Source organism: Hypomesus transpacificus, unplaced genomic scaffold, assembly GCF_021917145.1.
Source record: "Hypomesus transpacificus isolate Combined female unplaced genomic scaffold, fHypTra1 scaffold_351, whole genome shotgun sequence".
NCBI classification, from domain to species: domain Eukaryota; kingdom Metazoa; phylum Chordata; class Actinopteri; order Osmeriformes; family Osmeridae; genus Hypomesus; species Hypomesus transpacificus.
In genome coordinates this window covers 31936-48081 of record NW_025813875.1, presented here as the reverse complement: position 1 = coordinate 48081, position 16146 = coordinate 31936, and the positions used below count along the sequence as shown (strand labels likewise).

Genomic DNA, 16146 nt, shown 5'->3' with positions numbered 1-16146 from the left:
GAATGACTTAAGCCTAGCATTTACCAGCTACGGCACATCGTGTCATATCATCATATCAATACAATGTTAATAACAGCGACGTCACGCAGAGGCTCTGGCTTAGGGGCCCCCTGAGCTCATGGGCCCCTGGTGCCGGTAGGCTCGTTCGGTAATCCATCCCTCAGTAGGACTATTGGGGCCCTGTTACTGACATGAATGAATTAAGTCTAGCATATACCGGCTACGGTGCATCGTGTCATATCATCATATTCATATCAATACAATGTTAATAACAGCGACGTCACGCGCGGAGGCTCTGGCTTAGGGGCCCCCTGAGCTCATGGGCCCCTGGGCCTGGGCCCGGTAGGCCCGTTCGTTAATCCATCCCTGGGCTATACACCACATTATCAACCAAATCTCAACATCACACGCCGTGATGCCGTTAACACCATGACCGGCATAAACCAGGATGGAACTCTAAGGAAATAAGGAGATTCAAAACATGACATTTAAAATGTATTGAAATGAAATGTTGACAAAATGTCAAATGTCAATATCCAAGATAATACATAGGCTATCATTAGGCTATTGTTTAATTACAATAATACTAATAATCGAATCCAAACAAGAGTATAAACTACGGTTTTTCTGAAGAACGATTCAATGACCAAAATAGAAAAACTAATAGAAGTGATCAGTTATTGTTTTTTTTTTTGTTTTTTTCATGGGGCCCAAAATTCCTGGCGGCGCCCCTGCCCCCTCAGCTCCTGCTCGGTTCCGAAAACCTCCGAGTTTGGCCGGAATTACTGTAAACTGGCAGGTGTTTCCTCGTGTTGCTCCGGCTGTATGGAGTTTTTGAATGGTTTCAAAAAAGCCAAATTGTGATCATCATGATATTTTTCAGAATGTTGCTAATATATTTCTGACGATTGTTTCCAATTAATTCTGTCTTTCTCGCTAGCTGGAACGAGTTTCAGTTTTAAAGTCTGGTTTGTTTGCTCTGATAGAAAATGCATCCGGCCTCTAGGCCTAATGCTACATGACCGGTTAGTTGAGTTTGGCGGTAAAAAGTATTTCAGGAACATTCCAACAGAACAAACAATATGCGCATACACTCACAATATACTGACACAAATAAATGATAGAGCACAGCGTAGCCTACGTTTCACATTTTCTATTTTAGTGGCTTGTTGGCTTACAATTTTACCTGTGCTGTTCTTTGAGCGAGTTTGTCGCTCCGCAGTCATCATAGATAAACGATAAAGCGGCATTAAAGAAATACTGCGGAAGGTACTCGAATGAAATGTACAACTGATGGTACTATTAAGGATTAATCATTCGCATTTTGTGATTAAACTGAACCGATATCTGTGACTGCAGTTGATGAGAAGAGCGAAAGACCCACGCGCCAACGAGTTGGAAGTTTTCCTTCAGATCTTAACAGTAGCCCAAGTCACAGATGGACGTATTTGAGCAAGGTAAGAAAATGTGCGGCTTGGTGGTATTTCAGATAAACAAAATCACGATTACGTGGGGATGCTAATGTTATAGCATTCAAGGGCTGTAGAGGAACTGCATCACGTCATATTAGTTGCATGGAAACGGAAAATGTCCTCTATAGCCCCCCCCCCCCCCCCCCCCCCTTCCCCGTCTTTCTGTTCTGCCCTTTATCCGTTTACCACAGAGTATTTGCATAGCTGGCCTATTCTAGACACATAGACACAGACACACACACACACAGACAGACACACACACACTCTCTCTCACAAACATACCGTACCATTCACACATTTCATGATATTCATAACATGTATATTTGTTGACGAGGAGGATGGAGCTGGACTGTGAGCTCTGGTCCACCGTGATTGTGCTGTTTATCACTCAGACAGAGAGGATCAACAAACGGAGGCGAGAAGAGGTGGGATGAGGAAAGAGATAAAGGTCATAAAAGCAGGGAAGGGTAGGGAAATCAGGTAGGTAACGGCTACAGAGAGAGAGAGAGAGAGAGAGAGAGAGAGAGAGAGAGAGAGAGAGAGAGAGAGAGAGAGAGAGAGAGAGAGCAGAAAAAGAGAGGAAACAAAACTTTGAGAGACCGGGTGGGTGGAGAGATAAATCGAGCGAGAGAGAGAAAGAGAGAGAGAGCGAGTATGAGAGTGAGCTAGTGTGAGAGAGAGAGAGAGAGACAGAGAGAACGTGAGGAAGGAAGAGAGTCAGGAGTGTGCCGGTGGAAGAGAGCAGGTAGGCACCCACAACTCTACTCTACTCTGCACCTCATTCTCCCACAACATACGGTCATTATTCTCCTGATTCGTCTTCTGTTTCCTAGTTTTCTGTTAGGTATCGCTGTTGGTTATACAGTGTGATTATCTGTCTTTCAAGTGTTTGTGCTCTAACCAGAACTGTAAGCAACTCTGTCAGGTGCTGTTACAGTAATCTGATAACAGACTTTCTTGACAACGATCAAAGATAAAAACATTATGTAGGAATTATATCACTAAATCACACTTACGTTGGAGCCACCGTTTGTGGCCCGATGTCTGTTTCACATATGTGGTACCTTGTTTAGGATTATGTGGAATCACATGTTACTAATATGGTTTTGTGGCTGATTTAGTCAAAGTTTGAAATGGTGTCAGCAACGGGAGTTTTAAGAGAGAGAGACAGAGAGAGAGAGACAGAGAGAGAGAGAGAGAGAGAGACAGAGAGAGAGACACAGAGAGAGAGAGATACACAGAGAGAGAGAGAGATAGAGAGAGAGAGAGAGAGAGAGAGAGAGAGAGAGAGAGTGAGAGTAGAGGACAACATAGAGAGAGAGAGAGAGAGAGAGACAGAGAGAGAGAGACAGAGAGAGAGAAACAGAGAGAGTGAGTGAGTGAGTGAGAGTAGAGGACAACAGAGAGAGAGAGAGGGTGAGAGGGAGTCTGGGTACGTCACAGGGCTGTCACTGTTAATATTAGAGTAGCTCAGTCATTTCAGTCATGGACCGAAACAGCAAGACAAACCAGTTTCTCTAACAAAGAGGAAATCACAGGGACGAGTGTGTCATCACGCTGGAATCATTAATACATGAACCGAATAGATGCAGAATACATGAACCGATTCAGATGCAGAATACATGAACCGATTCAGATGCAGAATACATGAACCGATTCAGATGCAGAATACATGAACCGATTCAGATGCAGAATACATGAACCGATTCAGATGCAGAATACATGAACCGATTCAGATGCAGAATACATGAACCGATTCAGATGCAGAATACATGAACCGATTCAGATGCAGAATCATCTCAGGCATGTTTCACTTCACAGGGGAGTGGTCACACTCTTGTGAACACAACATATATATGTTCCTTTTTTGTCAACTTCCCTTTGAATAGGAAAATCGCTTACTTTTAACTCTTTACAATTTATTTGTTTTGACAGGAATCCTCCCAAGGGCCACTTGGGCAACGGAGGACATGATGGACTAGTATTCCACCATTTACATTTATTTATTTACATTAAATTATTTTTTAAGCTGTTATGGAAGAACATTCTCTGGGATACTTGACGGTTGGAGCCAAAGGGGAGGGGCTCCATGACTCACAGAGCCATGTGGGGCGTCTCATTGGTGGAGCAGGGAGCGTTGCCTTGGACACATGTCTGGAGCTGAGGGACGTCACCAAGCGACAGCCAATCCCAAAGGGAGTGGACGGTGACAGGTTCCACCTCGAAGGAAGTGAAGCACAAACTCACACTGATGACCTCACAGTCAGCGTGGATCCCGCCAGCCAACCAGATCAGATGTACATCGAGGTGGGTGTGGCCAAGACGGCACTGGCACCGGAACCCTTAAAGACTCAAACCTCACACAGAGAACCTGAGGTGACTCCGCCCACTGTGGAACCTACTCCCGGCCTCGCCTCTGATTGGATAACGCCCACCACGCCTCCGGCCGCCTCAGGAAACACGCATTCCTCTCGCGACCTCTCAGGACTGAGCTCACGCGATGACACAAATGTCAAAGACTCCCTGAAAACAAACTCTGTCAACAAAGGCTCCCAACAGAACGCAGTCTCTCGCGACAGCAGTACTAAGTCTGGCCAAACCCCTGCCAAACCAAAAGCAGACCAGCAGGACAATCGAACCGACCAATCCGCGGTCTCCCCAACACTCCACAACAGCACCATCGCCACGCCAACGGAGAAGCCGACCAATGACAGCGCAGGAGCCCACGTGCCCCACGTGTCCCTCACCCAATCGGAGGCCGTCCCCGAGGTCAGATGGGACGAGGGCGGCGGGGCGGAGAGGCGCGGCGGCTCGGAGGCGGCGGGAGGGGCGTTGGAGCGAGCGTGCTGCTGCTACAGGGTGTTCCACCGGGGCTTCCTGCAGTGCGTGGAGGAGACGCCCACCATGCTGCCGGGGCTGCTGCTCCTCATGGCTTTCTGCGTGGTCATCATCATTCTCATCCCAGCCACGGACAGGGTGAAGAGGGGGTCAGATGGGGGGGGGGGGGGGGGGGGGGGTGGAGGGGGGGATGGGGGGGGCGGAGGGATGGGGGGGGCGGAGGGATGGGTGTGTGATGGATGGGGGTCAGATGGCTGAGCGGTTAGGGAGTCGGGCTATTAACCAGATGGTTGCCTGTTCGATTCCAACTGTGCCAAATGACGTGTCCTTGGGCAACGCACTTCCCCCTACTTGCCTCTGGGGGAGAATGTCCCTGTACTTCCTGTAAGCCGCTCTGGATAAGAGCGTCTGCCAAATGACTAAATGTGGATGTGTGTTTGTGTGTTATCCTCCCTCTCTCCCTCCTTCCCCCCCTCCCCAGACCATCAGCCTCCACGTGGGCGCCCTGTCTGTGGTGTGTGTGGTGCTGTGCCTCAGCGCCGCCCTGCTGGTGTGTCTGCCCTGGCTGGCCGTGCTGCGCCGCTGTGGGGGGGCGCTGGCTTTGTTCGCCTGGGCGGCCCTGTACGTCACCGCCGTGGTCTTCATCTTCACAGGGGGACCCGTGTTCGCGTGGGAGCAGGTCAGGACCTGGGCGGGGGGTGGGATGGGGTAGGAAGGGAGATGGGGCAGTGGCAGCGGTGGGGGAAAGTATGAAGGGAGGATATGAGTTAGGGGAACTGGCAGAGGATAAGGTCAGAAGTCATTTTTTGTTTATTCTCTGCTCCTCCCTCCCTCTCTTCCCTCCCTCCCTCTCTTCACCTCCCTCCCTCTCTTCCCCTCCCTCCCTCCCTCTCTTCCCTCCCTCCCTCCCTCTCTTCACCTCCCTCCCTCTCTTCCCCTCCCTCCCTCTCTCCCTCCCTCCCTCCTTCCTTCCCTCTCCAGGTAGCGTTCTTCCTCTTCCTCTCTTTTTCCGTCTACACGGTGCTGCCTCTCTCTCTCACTTGGGCGCTCATGGTTGGCATAGGAACCAGTGTGTCACACGTCATCATCATCAGTGTCTACGTCCCAGTCACAAGCCCGGACACACCCGACCTGGTCGTGCAGGTAGCACACACACACACACCACACACACACACACATCACACACACATCACACACCACACACCCACACACGTCACACACACATCACACCACACACAAACACGCAAACACATCTACATGCATGCATACACGGGTGCACACACACACACATGTACAGGTACACACCAGCATGCACACGTACACTACGCACGCACGCAAAACACACACACACGCACAGATACGTATGCACACACATACAGACAGGTGGGTTACTGCATATGAAAAGGTCGAAGGCAAACACAGTCAAATTAGCCTCAGGCGGAGAGAACACACAGATATTTGCATCTGCAGAAAACCTGGCTTCTATTCAAATACAGCAATGTGACATTACACCGTAATAACAGGGTAGAGGGAGGGAGGGAGAATCACAAAGGTTGCAAAACTACTTTAAAGTCTCCCTTTCCACCCTTTCATATATCTCTCCCACTATCTCTCCCCCTCCTGCCCCTCTCCTTTTCCCCTCCCTCTCCATTTCTCCCCCTTTCTCCCCCCCCTCTCTCTCCCACCCCCTCTCTCTCTCTATCTCCCTCTCTCTCCCCCCCCTCCCCCCCTCTCTCTCTCTCTCTCTCTCTCTCTCTCTCTCTCTCTCTCTCTCTCTCTGTCTCTCTCTGTCTCTGTCTCTGTCTCTCTCTCTCTCTCTCTCTCTCTCTCTCTGCTCCTCCTTGGTCCAGCTCGTAGCCAACGCCGTCTTGTTAGTGTGTGTAAACGGCGTGGGCGTGTTCCATCGGTGGATGACCGAGCACGCCCACCGCATGTCCAATCAGAAGAAAGAGGAGTTCAGCAAGATGCGCTCCGACAACGAGATCCAGAAACTGCAGCAGGTGAGTCACCTGTGTGCCCTTTGATGCCTCCTGATTCACTTCAGTTTATCCAGTCCGGGCTTTCTTGAGTTCATTTGAATGAGGACGGATTCAGTTCATTGGATTCAGTTCGGTTCGATTCACCTTGACTCTGTAGCAGAAGCCCTAAACATCAATGGGATTCAACTGAGCTATTTCCGTGTAAACGAATCGACTCTCCTCATTGGTGTCCCTCAGTGATGTCACAGAGCCCACATTTCCCCAATTTGCACTCGGAACTACGAGCCCACAGGTCCGATCACTGTGCCCTATCAAACGCTCTCTCCCGTACGCCCCGCCCCCTGGCAACAGGAGCATCTCCTGCTGTCGGTGTTGCCGCGGTACATCGCCGTGGAGCTGAAGCAGGAAGTGGTCAAGAGGCTGTCGGAGAACCGGAGGTCGGAGGCCAGCAGCCCGCACAACTTCCACAGCTTCTACATACGCCAGCACAAAGACGTCAGGTACCCACACACACAGAGATCACCAACATGTGATACACACAGACTCATCACACACACACCAAACCAGAGAACATGCGTGTCTGTGGTTCCTGCAGCATCCTGTACGCAGACATCGTGGGCTTCACCAAGCTGGCCAGCAGCTGCACTCCTGAGGAGCTGGTTAACGTGCTCAATAAGCTCTTCGGAAGGTTCGACGACATCGCCAAGGTGAGCCGTCCATCGCCACGGTTCCCTTCACGACCCCCCCCCCCCCTCTCCCCCACACACACACACACCTCACCCCCCCCACGTCACCTCAGCTCACCCCTCCCTCCCTCTCTCCTCCACCTCCTCCAACGTCACCACCCTCCCTCTCTCCTCCACCTCCTCCCACGTCACCAACCTCCCTCTCTCCTCCACCTCCCACGTCACCACCCTCCCTCCCTCTCTCCTTCACCTCCTCCCACATCACCTCTCTCCCTCTCTCCTCCACCTCCTCCCACCTCACCACCCACCCTCCCTCCCTTCACCTCCCCCCTCCGCAGACGAACGAGTGTCTACGTATCAAGATTCTGGGCGACTGCTACTACTGTGTGTCGGGCCTGCCGGATGCCATCCCCACCCACGCCAGGAACTGTGTTCAGATGGGCCTGGACATGTGCACCGCCATCAAGTCAGTCACTGAGCCACTGAGTTCCCTCATCTCCCCTCCTCCTCTCTCTCTCTCTCTCTCTCTCTCTCTCTCCTCATCTCCCCTCCTCTCTCTCTCTCTCTCTCCTACTCTCCTCATCTCCCCTCCTCCTCTTTCTCTCCTCCTCTCTTCATCTCCTCTTCTCTCTATCCTCCTCTGTCCTCTCCTCTTGTGCTCCACTGCTTGTCTCTCCTCCTCTCCTCCTCTGCTCCTCTCCTCCTCTCCTCCTCTCCTCCCGCTCTTCTCTGTGTGTCCTCTTCCTTTTCCTCTTCCTGTAGGAACTAAATATAGTTTTAAGCATGTTTATTCCTTGTGGTAAATATGTTGTTGTTGTTGTGTTCATGCAGTAAACTTCGAGAGGCAACCAGTGTGGAGATCAGCATGAGAGTGGGCGTGCACTCAGGCAACGTTCTCTGCGGTGTGATTGGCTTGCAGAAGTGGCAGTACGACGTGTGGTCACATGACGTCACCCTGGCCAATCACATGGAGTCTGGTGGGCTTCCTGGGTAAATGGAGGACGTAGATTACGTTTGACCACAGATGCAGTCGTTTGACATTTTAACGTTGATGATTTTGTTATAAATCGGTACCTACGTTTGACAACAGATGCAGTCGTTTGACATTTTAACGTTGATGATTTTGTTATAAATCGGTACCTAACCCTAACCCCCCCACCCTCCCCTTCACTATAGACGAGTCCACATCACTGAGGAGACAATGCAGCATCTCGGTGGAGCATACCAAGTGGAGGATGCTGATGGGGGGAGTCGGGATGCCCTGCTGGAGGGCAGGAAGACCTACCTGGTGATAGATCCCCACAAGGAGGAAGATAGCGTTGTTAAGAAGGTGAGGATTAAGATTGGTTAGCATGGATCTGGATGGAGAGTGTGTGTGTGTGTGTGTGTGTAAACATCCGTGTGTGTGTGTGTCTGCATCTGTGTGTGAGTGGGTGGGTGTGCATGTTTGTGTGTGTGTGTGTGTCTGTGTGTGTGTGTCTGTGTGTGTGTATGTGTGTGTATATCATCCGTGTGTGTGTTTCTGCATCTGTGTGTGAGTGGGTGGGTGTGCATGTTTGTGTGTGTATGCATCTGTGTTTGTGCTTGTGTGCATCGATGCGTGTGTGTGTCTGCATTTCTGTATGTGTGTGCTTCCCTCTGTGTATGTGTAAGTGTGTGTGTGTTCACGTCTCCTGTGTGTGTGTGTGTGTCTGTGTGTGTGTGTCTGTGTGTGTGTGTGTGTGTCTGTGTGTGTGTGTGTGTGTGTGCTCCAGCCTCCCACACTGACAGATTCGGGCCGGAAGCAGCGAGCGTCCATCAGGATGTCTCAGTACCTGCTGTCCTGGAAGACCATCAACCCCTTCTCTGACCTCAACAACCCCGACGCCACGCCCGCCCAGCCCCCTGTTAGCCCCACCTCCGCTGCCAGCGCCGCCCAATCCCATCTGGCCGCGGTAAGCTCCGCCCCACTCTCACTCATACCTCTTGACAAATTACACAAACCCAGTTCACTGTGAGAGCCCTGTGTGTGTGTGTGTGTGTGTGTGTGTCTTGCAGGAGAGAACACTCACTCTGGACTCTAGCAGGTAATCTCAGTTACATGCCTCTGATGATACTCAGTGTAATCTGAACCACAATATCATCTAGATATGAGCCGCAGGATCTACAGTTGAACCTAGGTCTAATGTACTGTATGTCCTCGTTCCTGTTCTCCAGTTTGGCCCCGGGCCTGGACCCCAGCCTGAGGGGGGCCCTGGACCCCAGCCTGAGGGGGGCCCTGGAGGACCCCAACCTCAGGGGGTCCCTGGACACCGTGGATGATCATGGGTCAGAAACAGCTCAGAGATGTGAAGCCAAACCGCATGATTTCATCTAAAACAGGATGTGTGTCGTATGATCACTGTTTGATGACTACTTGGAAAACGTTGTGTTCTTTTCTCGTTTCTCTCCGTGTAGGAAGAGAGCCAAGAAGCTCAACGTCGTGACCCTCTTCTTCAACGACCTCAAGCTGGAGAAGCAGGTGTGTGGTGTTGGTTTAATCCGTGTCTGGCAGACCGGGCCATGTTTGGATAAAGGCGACTTCTCCATGAAAGAAAGTGAATGTGCATGTGTGGTTCCGATGTGTCTGTGTTTCAGTTCCGTCTGTCTGAGGTGAAAGGATTGCATCACTCTTTTGGCTGTTTGGCGTCCATCTTTGTAGCTGTGTTCACCGTCCAAATGCTGGTGTCCGACAAGTGAGCCTTTTACATCGCTCTCTGTCTCTTCTCTCTTTTTATCTTCCCCTCCTCTCTCTCTATCTCTCTCTCACTTTCTCTCTCTTTCAGTTTTCTCTTTCTTTCTTTCTTTCTCTGCCTCTCTTCAAACTCTCTTTTATTTCTCTCTGGCGGACACAAAAGCCCACGCCCACACACACTAAAGGCTTGTGAATGAAAAGTCACTTGAATTGCCTCACTTGCTCTCTCCCTCTCCACCCTCCCCCTCCACCCTCCTCCTCCACCCTCCCTCTCCACACTCCTCCTCCACCCTCCTCCACCCTCCTCCTCCACCCTCCTCCTCAACCCTCCTCCTCAACCCTCCTCCTCCACCGTCCTTCTCCACCGTCCTTCTCCACCCTCCCTACCCAGGAACTTTGCCATGGCAGTGTCGTACGGCGTCACGTTCCCCGTCCTGATCCTGGTCCTGTCTGTGGTCTGCACAGGCTACCTCCAGGTGACTTCCTTTATCTAGTTAGTTACTCAGGTACTTAGTCATATTAAAGAGGAAAGTAAATCAGACAGACATTTTTGCTCTGATTTTTCTGATTTGTTTTGTTAACATGTTTATATTTTTTCCATTATGCTTTTTGTATGTGCGTGTGTGTGTCACTGTGTGTCTGTGTGTGTGTGTGTGTGTGTCAGAGATGGCAGTCTAAGATGCCCCTGAGTGTGCGCTGGGTGTCAGGGCTGTCTCAGGGGGTGTCCAGAAGGGTGGCGCTGAGACTGCTGCTGGTCTGCTTCAGTCTGCTCATCTCACTGCTCATGGCCATCCTCAACTTTGTGAGTCACACACACACACACACACCGATACACACACACACACACACAGATACAAACACACACACACACACACACACGCACACACACAGATACACACACACACACACAGATACACAAACACACCCACACACACACACACACACACATACACACACACACAAATACACAAACACACACACACAGATACACAGATACACACAGATACACAAACACACGCACACGCACACAGAGACACACACAGACACACAAACACACACTCACACTCACATACTTGAAGCAGGCACACACAAATACACACTTGTGTCCTAACATACAAATAACACACATACACACACTATTCCTAAATCCCTGTATTTTTTTGTTGCTAGTTCTTCATCCCAATCCCAGAAGCAAACTGTACCTCCAACTTGTACAATGGAACTGTTCTGGAAGGACCGAGGTTCTACACGTTCCCTGTAAGTCCCTTAAGGGTTGAAACAGCACATACATTTGACATTTTGACTTACTCTATCTTCTTACTTTTCAGCTCTCCTTACTAATCAGAATTAGAATCAGAATAGTGTTTAATGGCCAAGTAAGTGGTCACAAACAAGGAATTTACTTTGGTGGGCAGGTGCATACAGTAAACATAATAAACAAGATAAAATGTAGAAATGTACAACAAAATACTGTCAGAGCTATACAACACAAGATACAATAAATAGCAATACAATAATAATAATGATACTGTCTGTGATAAAGTGACAGCGTGTCAGTGTCAGTTTGGGGCCTTGTTACTGTGACTGTTCTTGAATCCCTGCCTCACCCTTTCTCTCAAACCATTCATCTCTCTCTCTTTCTCACACCCTCTCTACTCCACCCCCCCTCTTTCTTTCACTCTACCCCTCTACCCCCACCCTCTCCACCCTACATCCCCTCCCCCCCCCCACAGTACTACCTGTACTGCTGCCTGCTGGCCATGCTGGGGGTGGTGGTGTTTGTGCGGGTGGCCATGTCGGTGAAGGTGCTGCTGCTGTCCCTGGCTGTGACGGTGTACCTGGCCCTGTTCCTCTACGTCTACGCCCCCCGCTCCGACTGTCTGCTGGACACCCTGCAGCACAGCTACAACCACAGCAGGTACAGCAGGAGCACACACACACATGTACTATACACACACACACATAGTATACACACATACACATCCTACACACACACACATGTACTATACACACACACACACATAGTATACACACATACACATCCTACACACACACACATGTACTATACACACACACACACATAGTATACACACATACACATCCTACACACACACACATGTACTATACACACACACACACATAGTATACACACATACACATCCTACACACACACACATGTACTATACACACACACACACATAGTATACACACATACACATCCTACACACACACACGTACTATACACACACACACACATAGTATACACACATACACATACTACACACACACACATGTACTATACACACACACACACACATAGTATACACACATACACATACTACACACACACACACTGAAGCATGCCTTCAGTCTAGGATTCCCATTCATAGTAGTCACTGTCTGGGACAGCTGTGGTGTGTCTTAACAGAGCTTTGTGTCAGACAGATTGAATAACCAAGTCCTTTCAGGGATATCCGCTTACCCCTGTCTGATGACTTTGTCTGCATTCAGACTGGTTCACCTCGGGACATACGGTGTTATGTTATAAGGAGATATTTTTGTGGTTAGGCAATACAACAACGGCTTAGTAAAGTGGAATGTAAGGAGAGTGTGTGTGTGTGTGTGTGTTTACAGTCTTGGAGTCCTGAAGGAGCCGAAGATAATGGCGGGGGTTTGGCTGTTCATCTTCTACTTTACCTGCATCATACTGGCTCGACAGGTAGAGGAGACGTGTGTGTGGCTCCCTGTTTCTGCGTGTGTGTAGTGTGTGTACGTTGTGTGTGTACGTTGTGTGTGTGCGCAGACTTTGCTGTATTAGATTGTGTGTGTATGTGTGGTTCTGTGTTTTGTTGTGTTGTGTTTTATCATGTGTGTATGTGTGCATATGTTTGTGTGTGTATAAATGTGTGTGTGTGTATATACATTTACATTTAGTCATTTAGCAGATGCTCTTATCCAGAGCGACTTACAGTAAGTACAGGACAGGGATAAACTGCCGGGAATCGAACCGTAAACCCTTTGGTTAATAGCCCGGTTCCCTAACCGCTCAGCCATCTGGCCCCCTGTGTTTGGTGTGTCTCAGGATGAGCTGGCCTGCCGTGTGGAGTTCCTGCTGCAGTGTTGCTTCCAGACGGAGGAGGAGGAGATGGAGACCACGGAGAACGTGAACAAGCTTCTGCTCCAGAACATTCTGCCTCTGCACGTCACCTCCTTCTTCATGGGCAAGACCATACGCAACCAGGTAGCCCAGCTCTGACCATACACAACCAGGTAGCCCAGCTCTGACCATACGCAACCAGGTAGCCCAGCTCTGACCATATGCAACCAGGTAGCCCAGCTCTGACCATACGCAACCAGGTAGCCCAGCTCTGACCATACACAACCAGGTAGCCCAGCTCTGTGTTTTCTCCTTGCAGGACCTGTACAGCCAGTCATGTGACTGTGTGTGCGTCATGTTCGCCTCCGTGCCGCAGTTCAAGGAGTTCTACAACGAGAGCAGCGTGAACAAGGACGGACTGGAGTGTCTGCGCTTCCTCAACGAGATCATCGGAGACTTTGACGAGGTCCAGACAAACATTTCCATCTTCCCCCTTATAATGATCAGAGTCGTAATCGTTCGTATCGTCATCGGTGATGTCATCGTCATGACTGTCGTCCATACGAGTATCCTAACTGTTGGTATTGTCGTTAACATCAGTCATGAATCATTCATCTTCATCATGTCCAACCTGTGTGTGTGTGTGGTGTGTGAGTGTGGCGTGTGTGTAGTGTGTGTGTGTGTGTGCGTGCGTGCTGGTGTCGCCACCCCCCTTCATACTGCATAACCAATAAAGTTGTTTTTCTTTCAAAACAATTCGAACCCCCCCCTCTCTCTCCCAGCTCCTCTCCAAACCAAAGTTCTGCTGTGTGGAGAAGATCAAGACCATTGGCAGCACGTACATGGCAGCTGCCGGCCTGACTAACCCAGCATTACGACCAGAGAGGAAGGTCCGTCTGGAACAACCGTCTAAACCTTCTCAACCTTCTCAACCTTCTAAACATTCTAAACCTTCTAAACTTTCTAAACCTTCTAAACATTCTAAACTTTCTAAACCATCTAAACGTTCTAAACGTTCTAAACCATCTAACCTGTGCTGGTTCCGGTCTAAACTGTGCTGGTTCCGGTTTAAACTGTGCTAGTCGTGGGGTACCTGAAAAGCTCCCCAGATAAGTGAGCGTATCATGCAGGCAGAGGACTTATCCCAGTGGCCTGGGATCGAATCTGGCCTTGGTCCTTTGCGGCATCTCTTCCCTTCTCTCTCTCCCTCTGTCTCCCTCCATCTTCCTCTCTCGCTCTCCCTGCTTTTCCTGTCACATTTCACTCACAAACAATCCTATAAAGCTTCCAAAATGTATATCTTAGCATGTATTTAGAAAAGCATAAAAAACGTTGCTGCTCCTGGTCTAAACTGTGCTGCGCTGCCCCCTGCAGGAATGTGACTTCTCCTACAACCATGTGCGGAGCATGGTGGACTTTGCCATTGCTCTGATGGCCAAGCTAGAGCTCATCAACACACACTCCTTCAACAGCTTCAAGCTCCGGATAGGTGAGTCTGGGAGGGGCGGACTGTTCAGACTGTTTTGTACAGTTATGTGTAGCCGGTGTGTGGTGAAACTCACTCCTCAAGTATGTAATAGGACACCCGCGTCCACAAATTGGTAGCTTTTCGTTGGCGTAGTTGGTAGTGGTGGCGCTTGGGAAGTCAGAGGTGGTGAGTTTGACTCCCGTTCGGAGCGGACAGTGGCCCGTATACCTCTGACGGAACTTGCAAAACTACGTCTGTTACACATGGAGCTAGTGGGATTGAGAGATCGAGATTTAAAACAGTGCTTATAATAATGGAATGTACTCGCTTCACAGATGTTTTTGTCTAAAGCGACATAACGTGGGGAGATTTGAACCTGTGACCTCTTGATATGTGGTCAGATATGATATGCCCCTGATCTTTTCCTCTCCCTTTGGCTATAACTGACCGTCAGGGATAAACCACGGGCCGGTGATCGCGGGGGTGATCGGGGCTCACAAGCCTCAGTACGACATCTGGGGGAACTCTGTGAACGTGGCTAGCAGGATGGACAGCACCGGAGTCCTGGACAAGATCCAGGTCAGAGGAAAAGGGATTCGGCAGAAACAGAATGTCCGTGTGATGTCCGTGTGTTTGACGGAAAGAAGGCAGAGCTGTTGATTAGGAGACAAAGCAAAATATTTTTTCTAGAGCAAGAAAAAGTAGATGAATTAATTGCTTTGTTAATTAATTTATTAATTAGCTAATATATTGATTGATAAATACTAATATTGATACAATTGATTAATCGATTGATTGGTTCATTAATTGATTGGTTGGTTAATTAGTTGATTGATTGGCTGACTGTCGTCAGGTGACGGAGGACACGGCCATGGTGCTGCAGACGCTGGGCTACACCGTCACTCTCCGGGGGGTCATCACCGTCAAGGGCAAAGGAGAGCTGACCACCTACTTCATCAACACCGACCAATCATTGCCACAGTTCTGACCTGACCGACCAATCACAATCATTTATTCATTTCATTTAGCAGATGCTTTTATCCAAAGTGACTTCCAAGATATGCCCAGATCACAGACACTGACCAATTAGGTCCTCTGACCTGACCAGCCAATGATTAACCACCTATCATGGTTATTGCTATTGACTATTCTGACTAATGTGAATTAGGTGTTTTGACTGACTGGCTACTGGAAGATATTGCTGTCTAGGGTATCTATTACTAACTGTATCCATTTCCAAACTGGATCCATTACTAAATTACTTAAAGGCTATTAGATTAATCTTTGGCGTTCCTGCACTACGACCAATAGGCATGGACACAGAATCCGAGTCAACCAATGAGAATGTATTTATTGTTATTTATTTATACACTGTATGGCCTACTGTGGAGAGTAAGTCAAAAACGATTAAATAGTTTAGTTGCCATGGGAATGTTTGAAAGGGACTTGTACTACATAAACTGCTTGAAAGTGCTGCCTAACTGTACATAAAGAGGAACACCAGTGCCATTATTGACAGGGAAAATATGTTTATAGCTTTGGAATATTTATATAAAAATACTATAGCTTTTCCTATTTTGTGCATATTGAATATTGTATTTTCAGATATTTTGTATATTATTTTAAGAGATTGTATATTTTTGTTATTTTCTAAACGACTTTGTAAGAGTGTCTTGACACAAATTGCTAACTTAAAATTATATATTTGCATATGTAGCCTTCAGTATGATATCCTTTGTTTTGCTTGGACTTAAGACACCTGAATGTAAAGTGCATGGATCACTTCTGCTGCAAACATAGGACTGCGAAAACCGTTATATGAAGAAGAAAAAAAAGCACTACTTTAACTACTTCCAATAAATCGTATTGCATATGTGTGCGAGTGTATGTAAC

The 16146-nt window shown here is 48.8% G+C and overlaps 1 protein-coding gene across 4 annotated transcripts; it reads left to right on the top strand.

The window, feature by feature from the left end:
• The first annotated feature begins 1075 nt into the window (after window positions 1–1075).
• LOC124464469 (adenylate cyclase type 4-like) lies at window positions 1076–16130 on the top strand. Of its 4 annotated transcripts, XM_047016342.1 has the most exons (27): window positions 1076–1269; window positions 1360–1457; window positions 3408–4448; window positions 4792–4989; window positions 5292–5453; window positions 6161–6310; window positions 6641–6789; window positions 6885–6996; window positions 7314–7441; window positions 7807–7965; window positions 8152–8305; window positions 8730–8909; window positions 9013–9041; window positions 9172–9282; window positions 9412–9475; window positions 9592–9689; window positions 10080–10164; window positions 10353–10490; window positions 10859–10945; window positions 11422–11606; window positions 12323–12407; window positions 12771–12929; window positions 13105–13251; window positions 13568–13675; window positions 14160–14274; window positions 14708–14832; window positions 15107–16130. In XM_047016342.1, the coding sequence occupies exons 3-27, from the start codon at window positions 3507–3509 to the stop codon at window positions 15239–15241; spliced, it is 4005 nt and encodes a 1334-aa protein (XP_046872298.1). In that variant the 5' UTR covers window positions 1076–1269; window positions 1360–1457; window positions 3408–3506; the 3' UTR covers window positions 15242–16130. The 4 variants fall into 4 exon arrangements, with proteins under 4 accessions (XP_046872298.1, XP_046872297.1, XP_046872296.1 ...); XM_047016341.1 differs by having other exon boundaries at window positions 1076–1457; XM_047016340.1 differs by lacking the exons at window positions 1076–1269; window positions 1360–1457 and adding an exon at window positions 2131–2217.
• The last annotated feature ends 16 nt before the right edge of the window (window positions 16131–16146 follow it).